This window comes from Triturus cristatus, chromosome 6 (genome assembly GCF_964204655.1).
Source record: "Triturus cristatus chromosome 6, aTriCri1.1, whole genome shotgun sequence".
NCBI classification, from domain to species: Eukaryota; Metazoa; Chordata; class Amphibia; order Caudata; family Salamandridae; genus Triturus; species Triturus cristatus.
This window is the reverse complement of record NC_140589.1, coordinates 1,544,563,042-1,544,581,910: the sequence shown is the minus strand read 5'-3', so window position 1 is coordinate 1,544,581,910 and position 18,869 is coordinate 1,544,563,042. Positions and strand designations below refer to the sequence as shown.

The 18,869-nt window shown below is 43.4% G+C and overlaps 1 protein-coding gene across 2 annotated transcripts in view; it reads right to left on the bottom strand.

Annotated features, from left to right (window-relative positions):
- Positions 1–18,642, bottom strand: part of MACROD2 (mono-ADP ribosylhydrolase 2) — a 2,183,495-nt gene extending 2,164,853 nt beyond the window's left edge. For both annotated transcript variants that reach the window (XM_085612704.1, XM_085612705.1), the window contains exon 1: positions 18,268–18,642. In XM_085612704.1, the coding sequence (XP_085468830.1) occupies positions 18,268–18,322 (55 nt within the window). In that variant the 5' untranslated portion in view covers positions 18,323–18,642. The remainder of the gene's footprint in view (positions 1–18,267) is intronic.
- Positions 18,643–18,869: the final 227 nt, after the last annotated feature.

The following is an 18,869-nucleotide window of genomic DNA, read 5'->3' as shown; positions in this document are numbered from 1 at the left end:
AGCTACATGAGTGTCTATATAGATTATTAGTTGTTTTTTTGAGTATCAGTATGAGTGTCTGAGTGTCTGTATGGTTCGGTGGGGGGTATAACGTAGTGCATATGTGCATGAATGAGTGACTCACTGTTTGTATGTGTTGAAGACAGCATGTGTGCAGGACTGAATGGGTGGATGAGTGTGTGCATGGGTGTGTTAGTGAGTGAATGACTGTCTCAATAGTGTCTTTATCAGTAACTACATATGTTTTAAACTAGTATATGTGACTATTGGTGTGTATATAAGTGAGTATATGTGAGAGTGAGAGATTGGAAGAGTTCCTGTATGAATAAGTATGTGTTTCTATAAGTGATTGTTTAAAAGACTATGGGCCATATGTAGGAAGGCAAATACCGGTCGGTAACGGCCGATTTTCGGTAAATATCCCGTTACCGACCGGTATTTAGGCTTTTGGTATGTAGGGGGCATATTTCAGGATTCGGTAATTTACCGAATCGGTAAAATTACCGAATCGGTAATTTTACCGATTCGGTAAATACCTAATCCTGAAATGATATGTAGGGGGAGTGTGTCGTTGGTGTGGGGATTCGTTATTTACCACCAACTAAAAGTTGATGGTAAATGACGAATACCTGGAAAAAAGCATTTTTTTTCCATTTGAAGTGTGCAATGTGGCAGACATACATGCCCTTAGGGTATGTATGTGCGCCACATGTGCAAACATGGACGAATCAGGGGTGCAACAGGGTGTCAATGTGACACCCTGCCACCCATGATGATGCCTCCCCCATTACCGATTCGGTATTTACCGAATCAGTAATGGCAACTGGCTTCCCATTCATTCCTATGGGCCTCCAGGCCCATAGGAATGAATGGGAAGCCAGTTGCCATTACCGAATCGGTAAATACCGATTCTAAAATACCAACATATACCGAATCGGTAATTATTTACCTACATTACATTTACCGATTCATAAATACCGAATCGGTAAAATTCGGTATTTAAGAATCGGTAAATGTAATTTACCTACATATGGCCCTAAGTATGTGTAAGTTTCTGTAGAAGTAAGTGTGGTGGTGTGTGTATAACTGTATATGCAAGTAAACAGATGTTTGATTCTTTATTAGCCTGAGTGACTATGTGTGTGAGTAACTCTATGGATGAGTGGCGTTGTGTAACAGGATGTGTAGGTGTATGAGTACATATGATGAGTGAGTACATGTATGAGTGACTGTATAGGACTGTTGGTGAATGAGTGGATGTGTATGTGGATCTTAGAATTACTGAATAGGTTGTTGTAACTGGTATTGGTACGTCCATTGTTTTGAAAATTTTAGTTTCTATTTTTGAATGTGTGCATCAAAGGTTATATTAGGGGGAGAGGATGTCTGCCACTCTATCACAAGGATGATGTCATCAGTGATGTCATCAGTGATGTCATTTGAGATGTCATCGGTGATGTCACTGACCATGTCATGAGTGATGTAATATGTGACGTCATCAGCAGTGCATTGCGGGCGCGCGAGTTATAGTTAGCTGAACTAACTATAACGGGGGAATTTCAATGGTTTTGTACGAGTGAAAAGTCCAGCTAACTATAACGCCCCTAAAACCTATGTTTTTTTCAGTGAATTTCTAAGGTTTTTTAAATGCTAATTCCTAACTATAACGTGCCTGAAACCTATGTTTTTTTCAGTGAATGTCAAAGGTTTTTTAAATGCTAATTTCTAACTATGCCTACAGAGATAGGACATGTAAAGAAAGAAGAAAAACGCTCAGAAAGAAAAAAAAGAAGTCCTCAAAGACGAAGAAAAGTGCAGGAAGAAGGATAACGTGCAGAAAGAACAAACAGAAGAGCAGAAAGAAGCCTTGTTGCAAAATCATCCTGTACCCTCAACTTTTTCAGATGGATACTGGTGGTACCTGAGTCTGACTAACCAGTCCTAGAGCCAGTGCTATGTTAAAAGACACTCCGAATACTGTGGAAACACCTACATACACTAGGGAACACTATGCGTTGGGGTCCCCCTGTGATTAGCATGACTTCCTCTGTAAGCCCCTAGTATATAATAGGGCAGGGGATTAAAAGAGATGTAAAAAGGGGCACGGCCTAGACCACCTCTCTGCAACGCAGCGGCGCTTACTGGAAGCTCCTGGTGGGCTAGTTGGCCCCCAGGGTTCCTCAGGATTGAAGGGGAATTATTTTCCCAACTTAAAACGCGCCACAGGGTGTGTTTGCACACGTCACCTCAGGCCCCGTCCCCTCCCTTCACCACTGTGAAAACACGCCCTGTGGCCATTTTAAGTTGGGAGATTAAGTCCCCTTGAATCCTGAGGGTCCCTAGGGGCAAAATAGCCCACTAGGTACGCCCAGTAAGTGCCATTGCAGAGAGGTGTAAAAAAGGGGCACGGCCAGCACCAACTCTCTGCAACGCAGCTCAGTGGCGCTTACTGGAAGCACCTGGTGGGCTAGTTAGCCCCCAGGGGCCCTCAGGATTGAAGGGGAATTATTTCCCCAACGTAAAACGCGCCATAGGGCGTTTGCACACGTCACCTCAGGCCCCGTACCCTCCCTTCACCACTGTGTAAACGCGCCCTGTGGCCGTTCTAAGTTGAGAGATTAAGTCCCCTTGAATCCTAAGGGTCCCTAGGGTCAAACTAGCCCACTAGGTACCTCCAGTAAGTGCCACAGAGCTACGTTGCATAGAGGTGTAAAAAGGGGCGTGGCCTCAGAACACCTGTCTGCAACGCAGCTCCCTGGCGCATACTGGAGATACCTGTTGGGCTAGTTGGTCCTCAGGGACCCTCAGTATTGAAGGGGAATTAATTCCCCAACTTACAATTGGCCAGGGGGCGCGTTTGCAGAGTGGTGCAAGGAGGGGGCGTGGCCTCCGGCACGATGCCTGTCTTTTATTTATTTTATTTTTTTAAGAAGGAGGGCTGTGTGGCCCCCCTTCTTTTTCTAATATATTGGCCCTAGGGACCCCATCCCTCAGGGCCTGCACCCTCATTTTTTTTGTTGAAAAAAATAAATATGGAAGGGGGCCGCGTGGACCCCCTCCCAAGGCCTTAATCGGCCCCGGGGACCCCAACCCCCGGGTCATGGCCTTTTTTTTTTTTTATTCTTTAGTAGAGGGGCTGAGTTTCTTCCCTTCTCAGGCCACTTATGGCCCCGGGGACCCCCATCCCCCGGGGCCGGCCTTTGTTTTTTATTATTTAAAAAAAAATAAAAAAAAATTATAGAAACACCTAGGAGATGCTGGACAAACCGTATGTACCCATCACCATGACGATTTGCGTGATATTCATTAAAAGGCGACTATGCATACAATGAATCCACGTGGAATGTATTTACACCGCTAGTGAAGCTCTGACGTGTCTGACGCCCTACCGTGCCTAATCCCGGCGCCCCCGCCGGTGGGTACTCTCCAAGTAGACACCCTTGTAGTTTATTTATACAAACATGGGTAGCTATTGACGGGCACATTTAATACACATGCACACAAAGCCATTCAAAGGGGATTTGACAACAATTCGACCAAACTATGCAAGAAACCCCCCTCACGGCTAATAAAACACACATCCACCGCCGGATATGTAATACTTTTTATTTTACTCTCTGGAAAGGAGACGAACCTCACTTGAGGAGTGACAGCGTGCTCCTGGCTGAGCCCAATGCTGTGTTACACCCACCAGTGACCGCCGAGTGCCACACATCTGTGTTGTATTCCACCAGCTAGTGCGTATGCTAGGACACTCTAGCCCATGTGCACTGTAACACCACCCCGTGAATATGTCATGCCACACTTGCCTTCGCACGGGTTATATTGCCCCATCTAACGTGCCTTCCTCGATGCCTATGTTATAACGCACAGCGCTATGCCATACATATTACAATCTGGGATCCATATCTTTGTCACAGTGCATATGCAACGTTACACTCCCCAGCACATATTTTATATTACAACTTTAGAGACTAGTTAGGTTACACAACACTGCCCTGTGCATATTACACTCCAAGGCGCATATCGCATAGCACGCGCTAGTGCCTGTGCTATCTTGCGCTCTCCAATGAATCTGTCATTGCGCACAATGTATTGCATATTATATTTCACGCCCCGGATCAGCTTATATCACACTTTTTGGTGCATAGTTTATACCATATACTACATCTAGTTTTCATTTTCAATCGTGCTCTCAGGACTATGTTCTATATAACACTGCGTCCACCTACTCTTTTCACGGGCATTACATTTTGCGATGGGGGGTGGAGGGTCAGGGGGTGTTTCTGCCAAGTGAGCCCAGAGTCACAGTCACAAACGTCCTCTTCTTCCTGAATAAAAGTGAGATTATGCTGCATACTTGTTCATATTTTAAGTAGTTCGCACAGACACACATTTTAAAAACAATAAAGTTCCTAATACCCACCTTCTCTGAACAGTTAGCTTGCTGCCCCATCCACCTCCTCCCTATCCTCTGTTGTCTAATCAATGGACTAGCCTCCTCCCTCCTGCCATGCATGGTCTGATGTGCTGCCACTGCCCTCCATTTAGCATGATGTACCAGTCCACTCCTCCTGCCCTCCATTGCCCAATTCTATGGCCCATCATTGACCTCCTGCTTAGCCTCTGTGCTTAGCTTGCTGCCCCTATCCTCCTTCCCCCTGTCCTCCGATGTCTTTGAGCATGCCCCTGCTCCATCCTTTTTGCCCACCATGTTCCATGGACCTGCCACTCCTATCTACTCTGAGTGTTCTGTTGAGCTGCCACTCTCATCCCACCTGCCTAGCATTGTCAGATGACTGTAACCTGTCCCTGCCACCTCCACCCTGCCTGTCCACATGCCATGCCCCTATCCCTTTCCTCCTGTCCTCCATGGTCCATTTTACTGCCATACCCTCCTGCCCTCCCTGGTCTGTTGTGCTGCAACTGCTCCTCCTGCCTGCCCCACGCGGTCTGTTCCGAGGCCCCTTCCCCTGAACTCTCTTGTCTGTGCCCAGGTCCTGACCCTCCCTTCTATCCTCCATGGTCCTTTGTGGATGCCCCTGCACCCTCCTTCTTGCCCATCATAGTCATTGTGCTGCCACTAACCCTCCCGCTTGCCATGCATGGTCTTCTGTGCTGCCATGGCCCCTCCCACCTTCCCTGTGTGGTCAGCTAGCTGCCCCTGACCCCCCCCCCCTACCTTCCCTCCATGGTCTGTGTGTATGCCATCATAGTCCCACTGTTGCTCTCCATGGTGTGTCTTGTTTCTAGTGCACATCCTGCCTGACCTCCATGGTCATCTTGCTGCTCCTGCCCTGCCCCCTTGCCCCCAGCCCTCTGTTTCCATGTGCAGACCCCTATTCCCTCCCTCCTGGCTTGTCTGTTCCATTGTAATGCCCCTGATCTGTCCCTCCTGCCCTTTATGGTCTGTTATGCTGCAGCTTTCTCTCCTGTCTGTCCATTATGGTCAGCTAGCTACCATTGCCTCTTTCCCCTCTGTTCTCTGTTGTCAATGTGCATGGTCCTGTCCCCTCCCTATTGCTTTCTATGGATTGTTGTGCTGCACTCCCGTCCCGCATGCCCTGTGTCGTGTATTGTGCTGCTGCAAACCCTGATGCCTGCCCTGTAGGGTCAGTTTGGTGCACCTCTCAATGTCCCTCCTGTCCTCTGTTATCCGACTCCATGTCCCTACCCCAATTCCTCCTGCCTACCATGATCCAATGTACCATACTTGCGAACATTTTGAACATGGTAAGAGGGAGGTTTTGAAGAAAAAAAACTGGGGTATTGATTTTCCCCTTTGAGTTACATTGAAAAAGAGGAGATTGTAGACAGGAGACAGATCAAATAAAGCCCATTTGAGCTTAAAAACATTGGACGTTTCCTGGCTGAAACGGGTCTGTTGGCATGTATGGTTGTACGACCACTGCCTCTTCCTTCTGCCCACAATGGTCTATTATATTGCCACAGCCTCTCTTGCCAGTCCTGTATTGTTGGTTTGTTGCCCCTGCCCCCCTTTCCACTGCCCTCCATAGTCTGTTGTGCTGCCACTGCCCTTCCTGCCTGCCCAGTGTGGTCAAATTGTTGCCTTTGCACTCTCCTACCTGCCTTCAATTTTCAGAGTCCGTGCCCCTGGCCTCTGCCTCTCAACAGTATCCCAATGAACAACTAGATTGCTAACATTCTATATTTATTACAAAAGTGTGGAACGCCTGACGTCATCTTGATGTAATCAAAACTGTAATACTCAGAGCATTTCCTTTAGAAATTACATATAGGAGAGGGTTTTATTTGCATCAAAAGTATGGTTAGTGCTCTAAAAAACTAAAATGAGGACATCTTTTCTGAGTTTTCAAATAGCGACAAAGAACTTTTAAATTAATTGTAATCTTTATGTTTTTTTATCCAGTTGACCACTTGATTAAATGTTGCACTTAGGGGAGAGGATGTGGTGTTACTTCCAGAGCTGCAGACTTTGCAACTGGGGAACCAGGTTGGGGTTTCTGCTTCAGCTCAACATTCTGTGATTCGTCAAATCACTTTATCTCCCCATGTCTACAACCAAAATGAATTTGATCTTGTGTGATATAACCAATGCACATGTAAAGCACTCCAATACCTGACAAGTCTGCACTATATAAAACTGCAAATACACAAAAAATAAGTGTTTTGCACACTTCTGTCATTGGGCTACATGTAGGCTACATCTGGGTGATATTTGGGCTACATTTGGGCTCTTTTGTCTCTGGTGGCCATTTTGGGAGACTTATTTGTTATGAAGTTTCCTAATTTCCTCATTTACTACAGTCTTCTCAGTAGGAAATACTTTGTTTTTTACTTAGATTCCATCAAGAAGGCATTCATATGTGTCACACGTTTGCCATAAATTCAGAATGTTAGCACTCTAGATGCTTATTAGATCACTGTAGTAAAGCTACTGCTCACCAGGGAAGTCTGTTGCTGGTATTGAAAGTGCATGTTTCAGTCTGCTTGTCAGAATTTTTTAATGAAATGGAAGAGGATTTGAGAAGTCACTCAAAATGTGCCCTAATTTTTCTTTCTGCAGCACTAATCATACTTTCTATGGCAAAATGAACCCCCTAATTTTATTCCTTTTTAAATTATATGTTTTAAGAGTTACTACTTTATTCCAATCAAGATGGCTTCAGATGTGCAATACGTTTGTCATAAGTAGGACTGTTAGCGATCTAGTTGTTCTTTAGAACACTCTGGGAAGCTGCAGTAGAACACAAAGGAATCAACTGACAGTCTCTGCCCTTGTTGGATGTACATGTTTTACTGAGAATGTCAGACTTCATTCTCACATGACTGAGAAAGATAATGTGAATTTACAGAAAATATGCTCTCAGTTTAGCTTATAGATCACCTTCCAAACCTCTGTGGGAAAAGCATGAGAAAATAGTTCTCTCAAACATGATTCATGATATCACAGCAGAAGGATTTTTCACATGGTAAAATCACCTTAGAACACACCACAATTCCTAAAATGAGTATGGTACCATCAACAAATGATTTATAATGTAACTAAAGTCTTAAAACATTCTATTAACTGCAATGCTTTTTAATGAGGTGCTATCATGTATATTGGTCCCAAGATGGCTGCCAACACTTCTTGGATGAAGTACTGACAGCCAATCAGATCTCACGATGAGATGTGTGGTTAGACTCCGCCCAGATATATCTATCTTTTTAACTCTAATTATCTCAGGAACTACTGAACGGATTTACACCATTTAAGCAAAAGGCACGAGTCTGAACTGAGGACTACCTCTTTGCCAAATTTGGTGTAATTCTGTTCAGCAGTTCGGGCTGTAGCTGCGTCAACAGGTCCTATGGGAAAATGCATGGGGAAAACGCGTTTTGGCACCCCCCTTTTTTCTGGGACCCCGCTTAACGAATCACCGTGAAATTTTCAGGATAGAAGCGGACTGGAGCTGGCCAAAAGTTTGGAAAATTTCGCGAAGATTCGTCAATCGGCGCCAACGTTATTCCAAATAGAATGTTGCGGATTTCCTATGGAAAATTGGTCCTAACTATAACTTCTACTGGTGACTGCCAGTAGGTAATATACACACATATACATACAAAAAAAACACAGTGATGTTTACATTTCACAATTAGTGGTCAAGTTTCGCTGGCATTGTATCCCAATTACACATGTATCATAGTATAAATATTTTGGGGCAATTATTTGTGTAATTCGCCCATGGTTCGTGTGTATGGAACAAAAACTGTATGTATAGTACATTTATAATATTCATTACCATCCTATGTACTTTGGAATTTTGGCTTTATAAGTCCAACAGTGACGGGTATGGTACCCTCGATGCTGTCCAGATTGTTCTATATATTGGCCATCATGGTTGAGCGAAAATCTGTTTTTACAGTTCGTACTATGGGATTTTATTCATGATTTCGAGTGTCAATTACACAGATCAGTCCATATCATTCGTAATATTCTTATAAGTGAACATAAAGTTCTTCGTCAACGTTCATTCTCTTTGGACTTTTTGTGTGCAGTCTAATGATGTATTTAGACTCCAGCTGTCTAAGTTTCTTTTTTCGGTCTCCCATCCTTTCATTGTATTCTACTGTATCTATGGCAAAAAAGCTCATGTTGCGCCAGTCCCCGCCCTGGCAAGTGAGTAGATGTTTAGCAGTTGCATATGTTAGATCTTTATTTTTCACTGCCCTGATATGCTCCAGAATCCGTTTCTTCAACATGCAGATGGTACTGCTTATGTACATCATGCCACAGTTACATTGTATGGCGTAGATTACATATCTTGTTGAGCATGTTATTTTTTGATTGATTTGAATGATTCTTCCTTCTGGATCGCTTATATTTTTCTTGTTTACACCAATCTTACAGGCTTTGCACTTGTTACATCTTTTGAACCCATTCGGTTGTTGTTCCAGACAGTTTTTTGATTTTCCTTTTGATTGATAATGGCTCTGAACTATTGCATCTTTGATTGAAGGTGCCTTTCTCCCAGAAGTCAATGGGATGACGTAATGACAGGAAATGTAATAAAACAGAAGCAAAAAGTAGTGCTACCGTGAGAAAGGCAGTCCAGGCCGAAACGCGTCAGTGTGACAGACTGGGCTCTGTATAATAAAATCTAGAAATACAAGTTCCATAGTGCGGCGTCCTTTGTTGCAAAATTGATTTTACGGCATTCAGTCCTCAAAACAACTCATGCAGCGGCACGATCCAGAAAAACAATATCGGACAGACAGGTTTTCTTTTTTACTTCTTTTATCTCTCCATGTGCAAACTTCAAATTGTTCTACAACGGCACACAAAAATAAAATAACATTTTCTCTGGCTGACGGCTTCTACTGGGTATATATACATACATACTGACTCCAGTTACACAAACACACTTATTTCAAACTCTTCACACACACTAACACATTCAACGCTCTACACAACTTAGGCCCCACCTACATGAACAATCATATCTCCTGCCACCAACCACCTAGACAAATCCGCTCTGCAGGACTCCTACTCACACACATGCCACGTATACATAGAACCAGATCAGAAGACTATCTTACATCAGTTCTAAAGCGTGTAATGGCCTCTCATCCCATAGAAGAGCCTCCTCCTCTCTTCTTGTATTGCATAAGAAGCTGAAGATCTGACTTTCAAATAACCAACATACCATAGGCAGGGCTACACTACACCAGGATACCCTCATGGTTGGATAGTGTACGTTACAAAAACACAACACTTGGAAAAACAATTACTCCAAACATTTTCCGTAGGTTTTCTTGTGTCTAGGATGTGCACATTTTTTTGCGAACCCCACAAGTTCACATGCCTGTGCATGCTTGCTACATTTTGAATAGCCATATGTCATGTTACTGTTTCCGCAAAACTCCCTTTTCTTGCCCTAGAACCCTAGCCCTACAAAAGGCAAAAAACGAATCTTCCATTATCCAAAGTGCTATTAACAGCAACAACATTTGGATTTTTCTGATTGGCATCATCATAATGCAGAATTTATGATTGAAAATGTCTATTAAGGGTGGAAACTTTTAGGTACCTAAACATCATTGTGAAGTTTTACCTTCTGATCTTGTCTTGAATCAGAAGACAATAGTAGTCAGAGGGACAAGGCAGCAAGCTGTGGCCGATTATCCACAAGGCTGGATAGCCTTCAGAGGAGGTCCAATAAAGGCGTTGATTTTGGTAGGAAAGTTTAGAGTGAGAGAAATTCAAAATTCGTGCCTATGAAAGGTCCCTCACTGGACACATGCTTTTAATGCCTTTGCCCGGTGAAGATTTCTACGTTCGGAGGTAGTCACTTTTAAGAAACTCTGACTCCTCCAGTGGGTCAAGGACGGCAGCTGTGGATGAACAGAGCTCCACAAGGCCTTGCACCTTCTCTGCGATGTCCCGCTGAAACGAAAATTCTGCTGCAGAAAAGCTCAGGACGGAAGCAACCTGAATCTTTGCCCCAGCAGAAACGCCCCTTCGCTGGATTGACTTGGGAGGTTTGTACCTGGCGTCTAGAGCTCTATAGAGCCAAAAGGTTTCTAAGACCAGGCTGCTCAAGATGTCAGGAGGAGTACACTTTGATAAATCCAAGGGTTACAAGACCTCAGGCACAGCAGTTGGAGGGTCAAAACTCACTCCAGCAGAAGCCACAAGCAGGGTCCAGGTCTGGTCCAGGTGTTCAAGGTACAAGTGGAAACAGGCCTACCCATGCAGGTCTCCTCGCAGCTATCAACAACAGGAGTAGCCCTTCCTATGTCTTCCACTGGTCCGGTAGTGTTATGAAGAGGGTGCCCAGGGAGGCCTGGCACTAGCCGGGGGGGGGGGGGGGGGAGGGGGGGGGGGGGAGCACCGGGCCCCTTCCTAACCAACAGGTTAGGAAGGGGCCCGGGGTACCTTACCCACTTTTGCAGATCTTCCTATGTACCCTACAGCACACAAGGAGTATGAGCTCTACTCCAAACAATTCCACAGTGCCCCCCTCTACCAAAATCCAAGATGGTGAAACCCTTCTCCTGTTGTGCAGAGCCTTGTGCCCATCCCAGAGGTGTAACCAGGGAAGTGAGCAACTACTTCTCTGTGGTCACTTCAAACCAGTTCTGGAAGCAGCTCCTCTCCGACTGGGAGGGGTGCCTGCCAAACAGGGAAAACTAAGGTGGGCCCTTCCCAGAACTCCACTAACATTTGCCTGTGACAGGTTAGGCCCCTTTAAAGTTAATTAAGTTCCTGGGCACAACCCACGTGGTCATCCTGCCTGAGACACAGAACACCTTCCCACACCCAAGGCATTTGCCTTAGATCTAGGAGCAAGTACACAACTCACAAAGGGGCTACTTAGCTCCTGGTTGACAGTAGGAACTCATGCAAGTGGGCCTTCTGAGGCTTTAGGTAGGAAAAAGTTAACTTTCCAGAAGTGCCTTCCTCCAAATAATTATTACAAATACAACTTTATCACTAAATCGGGATTGCAATAAATATTTTTAAAAAGTCCAAGAAATACATTTACAGTTGTTTCCTAGCAGGAGATAACATTACTATAGGTAAATTGCATATGCCAATTAGAAGTTTAAGCAATTTAGACATGTTTTAGGGAACAGTGCACATGCACTCTGGCCTGGTTAGCAAAGTCTCGGTGGACAGATTAATAAAAAACAGCATTAGCGCAAAAAGGGTAATCATTCAAAAAGAGGCATTTTCCTGTAGTAACATCCAAGGACACCCCTTTATGCAATTCTTCAAAAAAGTACAACAAAAGCAGCAATGTTAATACGAACACCAAACCTAGGCCTAATGCAGGCTTTCTGCTTCGATCTACTTGCACTGTATTGAAAACAACTTGCTTGTATACTGCAACACATATTTTGCTCTGAATGAGAGGTTTTACCCAGTACAATAGGATCCAATTAATCAAATATTGCACGTAGAACAGATAAAACATTCACAGTCTTAACCATCTGATGTGATGACTTTCATGCAATTCTATATAGTATGCCTTTGCAATGACTTTGATGGTCTTTAAAAGTTGCATAGAGTTTTCAGCCAGAATCTGAACGCTCTGAAGGAGGCACCCCCCCCCAAAAAAAAAAATATGTTTTGCACTTGTTTTTTTCCCCCAATTAAACAATGTCAATTAAACACTGGTCCATTTTAAACCCCAATTGAAAATAATCTACGATAATTCATGTGTAGGAACTACTTGTTCCATTGTGTGCTAATTCCACTGTTAGTCCCAAACATCTTTACACACCATGGCCGTGAAGTATACTGTCTAATTCAAGATTATGAAACACAAATTAGCCCATGACAAAGGAGATCCTGTACAACTCCGTATGCAATAAATATCTCAGCCAAAAATGTTCTACGACAAACATTCTCCTACTTTTCAGCAATATTCTTTAAAACCTTCTGTACCTCGGTTCAACTCCCATTGGGATCCAACCACGTGATCCCTGAATGTCCGAGACCTTGGAGTACCTTTGATGGACATGAATGTTGTGTGAGCTTTGCTTCCTGCCTCTTGCTATATTGTCAGTGATCCACAACATGTGCAGACGTGGATGATCAGATGTTTTAGGGTACATTCAGTGCCCTTTGCTATGCTATTTAGGAGATGCCCCTAGATGGTGATTTTGTGCTACTCACTATGTAGATACAAATTAAGAAATCGTGTTTGCTATGGCAACTTATTTGTCCTAAGCATTGCAAGCATGAATTACCTTGTTATCAAAGGTATGTTGAATTCAGTGACCTCTTTTGTGATACAACAAACCTTAAACTCTAAAGCTAGGTCAGGGATTCCCACACTTTTAAAACCACATCCCACTTTTTAGATTAACAAACTTTCACAATCCACCTAACTTTAATAGGCATGAGGATAGCAATTTTTTAACGTAACTAAAGAATAGTGTGGTAGCGCACTTTCATCTACAGACAGCACATTTTCCATTGAAACGGTTACTAAACTTGAACAGACATACAGTTTTACTGATCAAATTATATTTCACACAAATGGTAAAGTGTGAAAATCGGGTTTCAGCTAATATTTATCATGTGCGCCTTCCCACGTAAAGTGTCTTGATCTTACTAAAAGCTTTGTTTCTATCACACTTCAGAATTACAAAATAAATGTGCTTCATTTTGCTTTCCTCACTGCTGAAGGTTTACAGTTCTTTGAGAGGTATTTACATACAGTTGTGTGTTACAAACAAATAACATCTAACAGCCTTTCTATGCAGACTTCATGTACCATAGCAAGATTGTCACATAATTATTTTACATTTCTTTCTCTGACTGCAAAGTGAGAAGAGTTTGTACACACCAGTCCCCATGTTAAAAAAATAAGCAGTAATTTGCCAGAAGTTATAGCTTGACATTTGACCTTAGTCTTTGAAGGTCAGCAAATGCAACAAGATAAATGCATAATTTAAGGGATCTTTCTTTATTGCTTGGACTTTTGCGACCCACCAAACAACAGCTGGCAATATTATCCTCCCAGAACAGCAACTGTATTCCCCTCACTACGCCAACTAGTGTGTTATCATCTTCACTGTGGTAACTTCATTGTGGCTTGCTATGGAAATGTGGGCAGTCTCTTACAGTAACACTTTGATGCGTCTCTCTATGGAGATGAACATAATCACATTTTCTCTGCTGTGGTGACTTTAGTACTTTCTTTACAGACCAAGGGATAACCATGTGAACTACAACTACTTCAGGTACCTTTGCAATTGATGTGGTAGCCAGGCCCCTTGATTACAACATTAATGCGCCAAGCTCACATTCTCATTGAACCTTCATTGCCACTTGCTACAGTACAATCAGTCCCCACCACTATGGTGATGTGAAACGTCATTCCTTCTTCAATGTGGTGATCTCAGTGTTTCTTGTAATGAAGGCATGGCTAGTCGCATCTTTGCTATGTCAACTTGTTTGGCCTTTTCTACTACTCATGAAACAGACAATAAACTAGCAGTAAATTAATAATTTACTTGTGAATTTATGTTTACATAATGCTTAGACAAATATAAAGGTCTGCTGGGACATTTTATGTTTTTGAGAATGTTAATTAGTTATCATAGTGTTTTAAAGCATATATTGTGAATGAGCTTATCCTGCTGAACTAAATATATTTATACTGGGTTACATAATGCACCATAGCTCACGATAACATATAGTCCAACTAAGTAACTTCAACTGGAATTCACATGGCCACTAGTTCTGAAATGATTCTAGTTGAGACTGGTAATAGTTTATAAATCGAAAGGTCTGACTTGGCCATATGGAGTAATTTCTAAATTGAACATTTCATCTGGTACAACAGATATAGACGAAAAGCCTTTTAAAGTAAAACCACGACAGAGATGTATGTACGAGCCATTTGCTGGAAAGAGAGACAGAAGTAATTGGCCAGTGCTCTGTACATCAGAAAATGGTATAGCAACTGACGAGTGGGGTGCAGAGCCTAAATCCGAATTTTTAAAGCACAGTGAAGGACGTTATTCTCATCCTTCCGAATGAAAGCAAAGATGTATTATTGGGTTTCTGTTTTCATGCACACATCGTAAAGCAAAGTACTTCAGATTAAAACGAGAACTGGATACACTAAACGTGCCAGCAGACATTTTCATTTACAGCAGCAAATAAAGAATTAGGAGATCTGCTGGATAACTTGCAAGAAGTGCATTGATCCTAGCTCTGAAAACAGACCCAACTACATAGTCAAGCACCACTGAAGTCTGCAAAGAAACAAGTTTTCTATTATTTGGAACTCGAGATATTGTTCACGGAACTAAGCATTTCTCTAATGAACTGGGTGGACTAGTTTTCCATATATTCGGTTATATATTTAAGACAGACTGAGTTAGAAGCAGTAGGTTAGGTGCAAGTCTATTCATTTTAATAGTTATATTAGATACAAAAATATTAAGCCTTTAATGTTTGAATGCTATGTTTTTAAAATCAGCGATTGTTTGTACATACATGTTTTTAATCTTTTGCATGCACAATAACATTATTTATGTTGAATGTATTTAATGAGTAAGATTTGTACTCACATGGCACCTGGAAATATTTGGATGCAACGGGGGCACCATTAAAGACCATATTTACCTCAGGTAATGATATTTAATACGTTACACTGTGTAAATACTCCCATATCATGGGTATCACAGTCTATAAGAAGTGAAGTTGTCAGCCTTGATTTAGGTTTTGCTCCTGTTATTTACCATCCAGAGGCCTACATCATTGTCTACAAAAGGAAAAGAGGAACGGCATAGGCCTTAAAGGGGCTTGCCTTGTACAGACCATGTCTCCATTGCCATGGCATGATAAATGTAGCCATTCTCTCCATCACAGTGTGAAACAAATTGTATTAGACAACACGTGGGTAAAACTGTATGGTAATGTACCTCACGATTTTAGGTATGTGTATGTGGTTTGTTTAGCTTTTTAATTGGCTCCCCTTACGTTAGCTGCATCTGTTCCCTGAACATAGCTGACAATATTATGGAAGGGCAGGTCTATAAAGTGACTGATCAAAAGCTACTGTGTGGGAAACATTCGACAGTTAAAAAGAGACGAACTTAGAATTGTTCACGTGCTCTCCTGTTTGGTTGGCTGCTCTTTTAAAGAGGTTTTGCCACACCAATGCCCTTAAATGTGCCAGAAGACGCCTAACAATAGCTTTTCTGTGACAAGAGTTTAGAGGAGCATCTCTCAGTGTAGCATGTGTCTGGGTAACTGCAATAAGCAAGTACCACTGAAGTTCAATGCAGCTTAAACAATATGAACAAAAACTACATTGTGCTCGCATAGTGAAAGCTTTGAGATGTTGCTGCATGGGAGCACACCATATCATTTCAGTGCTATTACAAACCAGCCCCAAACGCAGTCGGAGAACGGGACTTGCAGTATACCTAGCTATGTGATCCTGGGAACTGCATTCCCGCAGTCCCATTTATCAGTTTCTTCCCAGTCAGGGTTTACAAGTGCACTGCCAAGACAAATGCCACAAAGACTGCCATGTCAAGTCGCTCCTCATGGTCGAGCTAGTAGGCAGATTTCAACTGATTCACAATCGCGGGGAGGTGCTTGTAGGGTCATCCAAAGTACTTACTGCATGCCACAAACCAAATGACACAGATTGCTCTTGGAGCCCTTATTTGTACACCACCACCATAAAACGTGCACCAACTTCTTACAGACCAAGCCAAAGTTGGTCACGAGGTGCTCACTTCTAGAGGCAAGCAGGCACTTTGAATAACATCTCAGACTGGGGTATGCAATTAGCCTATAGGGTTGCTGGCTACTTTTTTGTTGTCAGCACGACTGCATTTATGACTATATGCGTATATTAATTATTTCTATCATGTCTATGTTTGAAGGAATTTAATATGTGCAAGCCACGCTATAAAATAGACTCACTGTCTCTGTTCAATACACTGCTGTTTTTGATAAAACTGTATTATATAAGACTTGTGCTGTTACATGCCCACATTCTACATTGTCTCGAGCAGCCATAGGGCTCCGGAGTTCTTTGAAGCAACGAGACTTATTCTAGACACGATACCGAGAGGAGTGAAGGGTGAGTGTGCAGCTTGTATATACTTTGTATTCACTTTCATTGTTCTATATGGTGTAGGTTGGGCACGTCATCCAGAACTGGTAATGGCATGTGAAGAATTCATCCTGGACTTCTATATAGCCAGGGTTGTTATTCTGCTAACAACTAATCCTCTGGTGACGCACAATATCATGTCATACAAATCTTGCACTCAAATGTGCTAAATTATTAAGAATTCCGCACCGAAAAAGCTGTAGAAGGGCCATACAGAACCTGTGGATGTCAGAACCCTAGGCCAATAATACATGACAACAGGATTTAGTTTGATACGGCATGGCTGCAAGACAGCCATGGATAGCTAGGGGCTATGGCTGTACCTCACGTCAGAATAGCCACATCCTAGTTGTTATGAACATGTGGGCCGCCATGTCTCTTGGTATACCGACAGTAATACCTCGTGCTCTGGAGAGTGGCAGAACCCCGTGTGCTAGTCTGTGATGGGTGTAATCCCTACAGACACAGTTATAAACACATCTGCTACGTCTTCAATTGCCTTCACACAGCGAAGTGAGTAACCAAGTCACCTTTGATAATATAAGATAAGGAGTCCTTCAAGAGAGAAATATGAATGACTGTGCATTTATTTATTTGGAGTTTTGTAAGGGGCTACACGTGCTCTTTCCAAGACTTGAGCGGACAGACCGGGGATAAAGTTATGTGGACTACTTAATAACAGGACGATGTAGGGCAAGCGAGGCGTAGTGCAATGGTGCATTAAGTGTCTCAAGTCGATGGGGACATGGTGAATAGTTTTTTTTTCCCGGCAGGACAACGTTGGTGACCAACTCTATTGTGATATCGACAGCATTGTCTATTGTGCCGTGGAAGTTGGGAGTCTTTCATTATGGATATTTGCATGACCAGGTCTTTTCTGTCACGCCCTTTCCGGAAAGGTATGGATGACAGTGTCTCTAGGGATGTTAACTTAAGTGACCTTCAGCGCAAACCGAAGGATCACATCTTTTTTTGCTACGTGAATTCATGAGCTCCCAAGTAAGGAAATGTGGGCATTTACGTATACTGAGATTTAGTAACTTTAATGCCTCTCCTCGTGAGGAGAGCGATGGCCCACTGTTATCACTGTTGTGGATCAAGCATTTCCAATTTCACAGACGATGGTGGACAAATGTGCAATGACGTTTAGAAAGCCCAACACTTGGATGTGGATTACCGTGTGTTTTGCAATAGTAAGTTAGGAGCCCTCGCAACGGAGTCACTGAAGTGTTATTCCTCACTTCACTGTTAAAAACACAACAAAAAAAGCCCATTTCGGACAAGGCGATCTGATCCGGTGACTGGGCAGCAGCAAGAGTGCAGGTGCACAGTTCACTCCTCTGACAATGGCGCGAGAGGTTACAGTGAACATGACCTGAGCACTGCTTGACAAGCTGTACTCTCCGACACGTATGGCATGCAATGAGGGTGAGAAGGGTAATGAACCCAGACACAAACCAAGCAGCGTGCGTGAGCATGAGAGGTGCAGACAGAGTCTGCCAGTGCTCAGGAGCGGCAGCAGGCGGTGCATGCCTATGTGCGACTCCGGGAGTCTGACAGTAGCAGGAGATGGTGCTGGTGGTGGGTTTGAAGATGACAGCAGCATGAGACATTGGAGGACGCAGCCAGCTGCAGCTGCTCTCACCTTTCTCCTCTCTCCACTGCTTCTTCTTCCTGTTGCTGCTACTGCTGGGGTTCATGCTGCTGCTTGGAGGGCTGCTGCTACTGGCTTTTGGCTGCAAGTTCCCCAGGCTCACGGGAGTCTTGGCTTGGGCACTCAGAAGAAATTATAAGAGTAGAAGGTCCTCGAAAAAAAACCTGACAGGGGCAATGTTCCTCTGCAGAACCTGACAGCGAGGCTGCTGTCGGTACCGCCTCCTCCACTCCCAGCTGCTGCTCTAGACGCTACTGGCGCTAATGCTGTGACTGCTACTGCTATTGTTGCTGCCAGTTCTGCTCCTTGGCCCCGTGCGCGGCGTTAGTCCGAAGCAGAACCCTGATTGGACAGTCACTGCGGCTGCGCAAGGGGAAGTACACCTGACGAGCTCCTGCTGAGCTGCCAAGCTGTGAAAGGGATCTCCTTACAGAGAGAGCTGGCCTGACCACGCCCACCCGGATACCGAGGTACAGCACTACAACCGCCATTTTATAATGCAGACGTTTGCTCTGAGAGCCCCGTAACTTTTACAACTAGAACTTAGATTTACTCACACTTTATCAAAAAATGAACGAATGCTTTAAAAATAA